The sequence below is a fragment of the Taudactylus pleione genome, unplaced genomic scaffold (genome assembly GCF_031769625.1).
Source record: "Taudactylus pleione unplaced genomic scaffold, aTauple2 ptg000148l, whole genome shotgun sequence".
Taxonomy (NCBI): Eukaryota; Metazoa; Chordata; class Amphibia; order Anura; family Myobatrachidae; genus Taudactylus; species Taudactylus pleione.
The window spans coordinates 1735355-1745040 of record NW_028284550.1 but is presented as its reverse complement, the minus strand read 5'-3'; the positions used below and the strand labels follow the sequence as shown (position 1 = coordinate 1745040).

Genomic DNA, 9686 nt, shown 5'->3' with positions numbered 1-9686 from the left:
TTGGTTTTATCTTGGGTTCGTGTTAGTGACCAAGGTTTTGTTACAGCTGTGTGAAGCTTGCAGCACAGAGAACAACTGTAGACTATATATGTATTTATACAGGTATTGCAAGTGACAGTAAATTCAGAGTAGTTGGTAGTTTTACACAGGTATTGCAGATGACCAGTCATAAGGCAATGGAGGGTTTCCAGCAGCAGATGAGAATAGATTTCCATATTCATAAAACAGACCAAACTATAAAATAAACTCAAACTAAAAGTTGTTTCGATCTAAAAAAGTTTGTTATGAAGTAACTGAAAATTGCTAATGAACTGTCTCATAGGCCTATAGATCTAATACAATTGAGTTGAGAGCAACAATTTTAACACTCAGTTTAATTTTCTACTCCAGTGAGTAGCAAACATAATATAAAGGACAACGTTTACTACAAGAAGGTATGTGAGCACAATTTGAAAAAAATAAAATCAGTATAAATGTACCCCAATATTTTAAACAAACAAAATAACAAATTCACAAAGGGTTGGGCTAAGTAATAAAAGAGATGTTCAACTTAAGATAAACTTGTACAATTGTTTTAAAATAATCGGTGTATAAAAAAATTAAATCGGAAACTATTTAGAATTATTTAAATTTTTGAAACTAAAACAAAAGTACTTTTTGTTTGACATCAATTTCTAGACTATGAATATATATCACAAAATTTAATTAGTCTGTCCCACACCTTTAATATAGACACGGAACATCCTGTACCGAGGTTGGTCTCAAGTGGGGGGGGAGCCATGGAAAGAAACCAACCATCTGGTAACCGACGAGGTTACTCTCTAGAGTGTGGATTCCCAACCACGGTCCTCAAGGCAAACTAACAGTCGAGGTTTTAGGGATAGCCATACTTGAGCACAGGCAACTTAATTAGCACCTCAGTTATTTTGATTTAACCATCTGTGCACAAGCATGGATATCACTAAAACCAGGACTGTTAGTGTGCCTTGAGGACCGAGGTTTTGAATCACTGCTCTAGAAACACCCATTTCGTACTGCCCTCAGCCACATGCCAGGACATGATATGGCTCAATTGCGTGGCGTGAAAATACCAACTACCATTGACTGCCAATTTGGCTAGACATGTGCTCCTGGAAATGTAAGCAATTTTCTTCACACATTTACAAAATATCTGACTCTTTAAGACATCTTCCCACTCCTTGTTTTCTTTAACTTTTCTTCATTATATATAAAATAATTTTACCTATATTTATGATCAGTTAAATGTCATCATATAATATGTACAGTATTATTTATACAGTACATTGACCAATATTTACAATCATATAAATGTTATCATAGAATATGTACAGTATTATTTATACAGTACATTAACCAATATTTATGATCAGTAAAATGTTATCATAGAATATGTAGAGTATTATTTATACAGTACATTGACTAATATTTATTATCAGTTGAATGTTATCATAGAATATGTAGAGTATTATTTATACAGTACATTGATCAATATTTATGATCATATAATGTTATCATAGAATATGTAGAGTATTATTTATACAGTACATTGACTAATATTTATTATCAGTTGAATGTTATCATAGAATATGTAGAGTATTATTTATACAGTACATTGACTAATATTTATGATCAGTTAAATGTTATCATAGAATATGTAGAGTATTATTTATACAGTACATTGTTAGAATTTCCTTCATTTGGTGATTGCAATAAAAACTACAGTATTTAAAGAGGCAGGCTGCGGCTGAGAGCTACTGTGGGTCTCGCAGTTGGGCTACGGGTCTTCTGCAGTGTTCTTCAGGGACTGGTGTGAGGCTGACCACTGCCGGCTGGTGCTCGCAGCTGCAGGCTTGTCTCCTTTGCAGATTCTCATTCTGTGAGCCGATTGTCATGTGGAAGAGGAGAGACATATTTTGGACTAGTCTGTGCACCTTATAGCCACCAATGGAGACCTGTGCCCTCATTACGGATACTGACCTGAGAAATAGGTAAGGGGTACAATTGCATAAATTAACATACAAGCCAGCGAACTGTGGGAGGTACAGTACCGTCAAGACAATTTGAGAGTACAGGGCATGCAGCATGTATCCCTGTAAGGCTTGCTTGTGCTGTCAGTTATTTATTTTGCATTATGGTTTTTGGGTATTGTAAAAAAAAAATTCTGAGAGGGTATAAATGACCCCACTTTTTTGGGTATTTCATCAGTCTCTGATGATCTCTCATTCCTGTTGTACAGAGTCTCTCTGGAGTTGCTGTCTCTTTACTAGCTGTCTCTACAATCAATTCCTGTTGTATAGAGTCTCTCTGTAGTTGCTGTCTCTTTACTAGCTGTCTCTACAATCAATTCCTGTTGTACAGAGTCTCTCTGTAGTTGCTGTCTCTTTACTAGCCGTCTCTACAATCAATTCATGGTGTACAGAGTCTCTCTGTAGTGCTATCTTTTTACTAGCTGTCTCTACAATCAATTCCTGTTGTACAGAGTCTCTCTGTAGTTGCTGCCTCTTTACTAGCCATCTCTACAATGAATTCATGGTGTACAGAGTCTCTCTGTAGTTGCTGTCTTTTTACTAGCTGTCTCTACAATCAATTCCTGTTGTACAGAGTCTCTCTGTAGTTGCTGTCTTTTTACTAGCTGTCTCTACAATCAATTCATGTTGTACAGAGTCTCTCTGTAGTTGCTGTCTTTTTACTAGCTGTCTCTGCAATTAATTCCTGTTGTACAGAGTCTCTCTGTAGTTGCTGTCTCTTTACTAGCCATCTCTACAATCAATTCATGTTGTACAGAGTCTCTCTGTAGTTGCTGTCTTTTTACTAGCTGTCTCTACAATCAATTAATGTTGTACAGAGTCTCTCTGTAGTTGCTGTCTCTTTACTAGCCGTCTCTACAATCAATTTGTGGTGTACAGAGTCTCTCTGTAGTTGCTGTCTCTTTACTAGCCGTCTCTACAATCAATTCATGGTGTACAGAGTCTCTCTGTAGTTGCTGTTTCTTTACTAGCTGTCTCTACAATCAATTCCTGTTGTACAGAGTCTCTCTGTAGTTGCTGTCTCTTTACTAGCTGTCTCTACAATCAATATTTAATTTAAATATGTGACATGTCTCTAGCATAGTAGCATTAAATACTGTTACATCATTAAACTTTATATGACATTTCTTATCATTTTTCATTCTAACACCCTTATACACTGAAAGTTATCGTTAGGGCAGTACAGGGCACTACATGTATATTTGGCAGAATATGTTTTCTCCCCTTTAGGGGGACAGCTGCAGCTCCTACTTCTTCTCCTGTAGATATATTTCCTGCTTGTTGACCTTTTTCCCCCATTGAGAGTGTGTCCTACAACAGTTAGGGGTCTATTTACTAAGCTTTGGACACCTGGGAGCACCTGGTGACCAGAATCCAGCCAGCAGCGTGTCCACTCTCCCATCTCTCTACAACTAGCAGGTAATTTTCTGGGAATTCCCATAGTTGGTTTCAGCACTTGATTCCCCCTGCGCTACCCGGTATCAGGGGATCATCTGAAGTCCAGGGTTTGGTTGGGTGTCCCTGGGAGCACCGCTCCCTGGTTGTTCGCTGGAGTTACACACAGACAACCGGCAGCAGTGTGCTTTCAGGTTCTTCCCCTATCGTTCTTTGCTGCCACTGTTTTTCTGGCACCCTCAGAGTGCTGGTTTGCACTGTCTATCAAGAAACCAGACCTGGGGGGGGTCTCCAAAGGCAGATGTCATTTACTTCATTCCATCTGCCAGGTATAGGATTTGGGTCTGCTCATACATCATCCACTGTCACTGACACATGATGTGCAGCAGCCATCCTTTCCATACAAACACTGGAAGATTGTATCTTCTATACTTTTAAATTTTGCCTATTATACAGTGGTTGTATTTATGTGATTCACGCTGCACAACAGATGGGAGATATATGAGGGACTGCAGCTCTCGACCACATACATTGTATGATTAAATATCCTGGTTGATGTACTGACATATTTTTTGTTTATTTGGTTATTATCTACCATTTTTTTTTGAGTGCACCGATTATTGATTATACCAGGAAGGATCCCAGCTTTATTAATTCATAACACTCTATGATATTTTTGCTATGGGCATCAGAATTGGCATATGCATAACTTATGGCCTTTATTTCTTATATTGGTTTGTGCTATCCCATATGTTTATGATGTATTGTATTTGAATTATAATTTTGTCCTTACCTCATTGGTAAGGATTATCAGTTCAGAATCTGGACAGTGTATATCCTTAGTAGGAATTAGGAGGACATAGTATTTTGTCTGTTTATATTTCGGTCTCAGTCCATGGACCTTTTTAGAGCATATTAATAAATATTAAATTTTATTTTTAGGTAGTTTGAGGGCCCCAAAAAAGAGAGTACCGTACATTGTCTTTTTCCTTCACATATTAAAATAACAGCTCAACAGTTTGTTAAAACCCCATAAACACAAATGTAATAAAACCTTTAAAGAAATTATAATATATTCCATTGAGATTCTATAATTAAACCTTTATATATTACTTTGTGTATTTATTTATGTATAATTAAACCCTTGGAGGAAATAAAGTCATGGTAAATAACCACAATAGTTTGGAGACCTGTGATTCATCTGGGAGATTCAGACGTAGCTCAGTTGTCAATCCATGAGAGCAACACATTTGAATCACATACATTTTAATCACATTCAGTAATATATAAAGGGAATGACTGAAACATTCAAGATTGTTGTACGATCCCAAATCAACCAACCCAACAGATGTTAATTACTACAAACTGCTCTGGAAGGTTATGGTGGTGAAGAAATTCTACAGTTTTAAAATAAAAATCTTAAACAAACAAAACAAGCTGCCACTTTAATATATGGCCATCTGAAGATCATTTACTTTTGAGGTAAGTCCTTTGTAAAAAAAATATATATATATATATATATATATATATTATAATAATAAATTATTAATTATAGTCCAGACAAAATGGGTTAAGCAGAAGTTAAGAAAAGCAACTCAACTTGTGTAAAATTTACTCTACTTTACAATAGGTTGAGAACAAAGACCAATAGTAATGTTTTAGGTGGATCCAAGTTAGTATATAAAGAGAGCAATTTACATGTCAGTACAATGTATACTATTTAAAACAATTAGGTCATACAGTCCAAGCCAATACCATGAATTTCAGCTCCAAAGAAAAATAAACAAAATAGTGCTCTTGCTTCTCATATGGGTCCGGCAGCTGTAGACTAGATCATTGATTCTCAACCTCAAGCCTCAAGTTTTCCCAACAGGTTGTGTTTTAAGGATTTCTGCCAGTGGAAACAGGTGGCATAATTACTGACCCAGCAACATAGATTAGCTCACCTGTGCATGTTTAAAGACATCCACAAAACATGACCTGTTGGTGGTTCATGGGGACTGAAGAACCCCTGATTAGATGAAACAGACAATGTAGATGGAATTGGTGCGCAAGAACAGTTGCAGGAAATATTCGCCACCTGTATCTCAACTTTACATACATATAGGAACACATCTGATCATAAGTCATTTATGTACTTTCAACTGTTGCTACGTAATCCCTTCTACATCACGTCACCATTTATCAAGCTTATTGGAATATACAGTATATGACAATCACATTAGATTCTGACTCATCAGCTGCATAAGGGGTGTTCACCCTTTGCACTTACCTCCTCCTTCTATGTGGTTTGTTGGGTAACCATTTAAAGTCCTTATCAACCATCACCATCAGTTGCAGATTTCATTTTCAAAAATTTCATCACTATACAGAGCAATCCTGTGACTCAATTCGCACCCTACAAGCTGTTGGATTCGGTCACCAACTTTTCCTTGTAGATAGTACATGTTCTGCCATGACAGTTTATTTTGTTCTCCTGTACCTTCAACTGGCTCTGGACTTGAGCTATGAGTATAGGTTTTAAGATGTGCTATTAAATAAAGAAATGTCAAGTGATTGACAGGGCTTTTGATACTTACCATTTCTTTCCTTCTAATAAATCATTGTACAATATTTGATTTGGTATACAAGGACATAATATACTTTCATCTCTATTCTCTCTCACGTTTAATGTCTTTAAGAAAAATAAGTATATCTTTGCAACATTGCACAAATGAGTGCAACCATGAAACTGACATACATAGAGTTTTGTGTCAAAAAGGAAACTAAAATGTCCAACATGTACTATTGATGCGATTATATTAGGAGGCAAAATCTTCAAAGACATGAAACATAACAAGAAAATTGAAAACCTATGAAAAAAATATAAACAGACTACTTTACCTAATGGTAACTATTTAATAGAAATATAGGGGCATATCCAATTGCAAGTGAAATTTAAAAAAAAAAACCTACGGCGCAGGGCTTTTCCTATTCAATTGCCAGGGAGACATTCAAGCCACTGTTAGTTTACATTTGGGTTGCATAAACTATTTTTTAAAACACAATTGCTATTTATAATTTTTTTTTCTTTTATTATTATTTTATTTATTATATTAATTTGTAATTGAACAAAAAAGTTTGAGGGGGGGTTTAAGTTAAAAAAATTTTACATATCAAAATAATGTTAATTACTACCACAAAGAAAATTATTATTGTTACCCAATATTTTGTTTTATTTTTGGGTAGCACAGGCTGTTCTAAAAAAAAAAAAACATTTGTTTAAATTACCCACTGGGTTTTGCAGTAAAAGTTACTGCAACCATTTTTTTCAATTGGACACCATAGGTAATGGGAGTGCGCATACTGTGGTAATGAAAAAATTGGATACCACAGGTAACGAGAGTGCGCATACCTGCGGTAATGAAAATATGGCATGATAGCCATGGTAATTTTTACAGCAAAAATCATTCAGCCAATTAAATATGCCCCATAGAGTTACTGAAAATAATGGTGTATTCTACAAGTAAATTAATGTAGACAGTCATTTTTATAGAAATGGGGGAATTAATATTTTTTAATATTAATGTGGTCTATGTTTGTTTAGTTGTTATCTAAATTTATCAATCTTGTAGATGGACAGATTATTTATCTAAATAATTCCATATGCTAAATACAAAACCATCTGAGACAAATAATCCAACAAAGAGTGCTAATTATAATTTATTACAATAAAATAAAATACATACTTTAAATAAATTACAGTAATAACTAACTTGTTCTAAAAAAAGCTAACCATATATAATGGGGGCATGATAGTTATACATTAAGGTGCCCTATTCATTAAAAATGGATATGTATAAAGTCAAGAGCCTTACATAAATTGTACTGTAGATTACACTGATATAAAGCCTAAACAAAGATAAATCATGCCAAATCTGTTCTACCTTTAGTTTGACCTTGAAAACAGGAATCTTCAAGTAAAAAACAAATAAACAATTTTTAGAAAAAAAAAGTGAAAATAATGTGAGGTAAAATGAAAATAGAAAAATAACTACAATAACCTGGTTGTGTAAGTCTGCACATCCTTTTATACTGTAAGTGTGTACAGATATCTTACTGTTTTAGATCTAATGTATATTGTCATGTGAAGGTACAACTTACATAGGATAAGCACCACGCATCTATCTACTAGTCAAAACTTTTAGAACACCCCCATTTTACTAGTTTTTATTGAAATGTAAGCAATTCAAGTCAGGTCAATAACCTAAAAAAAGTAAGTGGTATACTGTAAGTAGTAATAAAAATGTTTAGGTTGAAATTATGTAAAGCTCAAAGTTATAAAAAAGACCTTTTTCAGGGAACATGTGACAGGTTAAGAACTTACAGTTATTTTGCAGCAATGATAAGGATGCTTGTCTGGGCCATGAGGGATGGCCAACACTGGAGTACAGAACACTTGAAGTTCTTTTGGACAGATGAATCAACATTTGAAATCTTTTGGTTCATCAAGCAGGGTTTGTGAATGTTGCCAAGTAAGTGAAAGGATGGTTCCCCAGTGAGTGGGCTTTATTTACAAAACAGTGGCTTCTAAAAGCTGCTGCTTTCCGGCACATTTATGCCCAAAATGTAAAAAGACACCCCACAAGGGCTACCACAGCATGTTGCCATGCCATGCATTGCCCCAAGATCTAGGTCTAGTCAGCCAAGGGTTCAATCTATAGCAAAATAATGACCCAGAACATACCCCCAGGCTATAACAGAACCATTGCTGAGTAAAAAAAAACAAGATGGTAAGCTTCAAATAAGAAAATGGTCAGCACAGTCTACAGACTTCAACCCATACAAGCTCAATGGGGTTTAATTGGAAATAAGGGTGAAAGCAAAGCGACCTACAAGAGCAACACATATGTGGGAACACCTGCAGCAGTATTGAGAAGAATTCCTGAGCAATATTTGAGTTCCATTGCAGAAAGAGGTCACAAGTGTGCGCGTGGTTATATACAATGTCTTTGAAATTGGTCTTGGTGGTGGTGATAAGATAGATGGATTCAAGAAGGGACAGAGGTGAAGTTTAATTTAGTCACCATTCTTTACCACCAGGTATCAGTTGACAGTTATGGAAGACTCAAACCAAACTTCTCCAGACAGGTTTATTCTACTTGGATTAACTAATGTCTCTAACCTCCAGGTTATCTCTTTCCTCGTGTTCTTGTTGATGTATATAATCACATTGTCAGGAAATCTTCTACTTATCATTGTAGTGAAGATCAACACAACATTACACAGTCCCATGTACTTTCTTCTTTGTAACCTTTCTATTATTGACATCTGTCTCTCCTCTTCCATTGCACCTTTAATATTAATAAATATCCTATCCAAAGACAGAAGTATTTCTCTATTAGGATGTGCAGCCCAAATGTTCTGCTCTTTATCACTAGGTGCAGCAGAATGTATAATACTTGCAGTTATGGCTTACGATAGATTTGCTGCCATCTGTAAGCCGTTGTACTACAACAACATCATGAACAAGAGATTGTGCTTTTATTTAGCTGTTGGGACATGGAGTGTGGGCTTCATAAACTCCTTCATTCATGTGACCCTCACGTTCCAACTACCATTCTGCAGGTCCCACCATGTCAACCACTTCTTTTGTGAAATACCGCCATTCCTGAAATTGTCCTGCAGAGATACATGGCTCAATGAAATAGCAACATATATCTCAGCAGGGATTATCGTTTTTTGTTCCTTTTTCTTGACTCTAATTTCATACGTCCATATTATCTCCTCCATCTTGAAAATCCGTTACTCCCAAGGGAGGTATAAAACCTTCTCCACATGTGCCTCCCACCTTAATGTTGTCACCCTCTACTATGGGACCATTTTGTTCACGTATGTACGACCACACTCAACTTACTCTAATGGAACAGACAAGATTGTGTCTATTCTCTATACAACAGTGACTCCAATGTTGAACCCCTTCATCTACAGTGTGAGGAATAAGGATGTGATAGACACCATAATCAATCACCTGAGTAGGCGAAAAAATCTTTGAAACATATTCTGGATATGAAGTGACCTCCCTATACAGTTTAGCTGCATTTCTACATGTATTAAAGATATCATAGTGGAACACTTTTATGAGGTGTAATGTTAGGAACTGAATAGTAGTTTCCTAGAGCATGATGAATACAGTTAACTAAATTTACTAAAGGGGATAGAGTTTTGCTAAACCGCTAATAGTATATATCAAAAAAGTAATTA

The 9686-nt window shown here is 35.7% G+C and overlaps 1 protein-coding gene across 1 annotated transcript; it reads left to right on the top strand.

The window, feature by feature from the left end:
* The first annotated feature begins 8532 nt into the window (after positions 1-8532).
* Positions 8533-9477, top strand: LOC148522274 (olfactory receptor 5V1-like). The gene has a single exon (XM_088474191.1). The coding sequence runs from the start codon at positions 8542-8544 to the stop codon at positions 9475-9477; it is 936 nt and encodes a 311-aa protein (XP_088330317.1). The 5' UTR covers positions 8533-8541.
* The last annotated feature ends 209 nt before the right edge of the window (positions 9478-9686 follow it).

Coding starts and splice junctions, on each gene's coding strand:
- LOC148522274 (XM_088474191.1), top strand. CDS start 8,542: ATGGAAGACTCAAACCAAACTTCTCCAGACAGGTTTATTCTACTTGGA.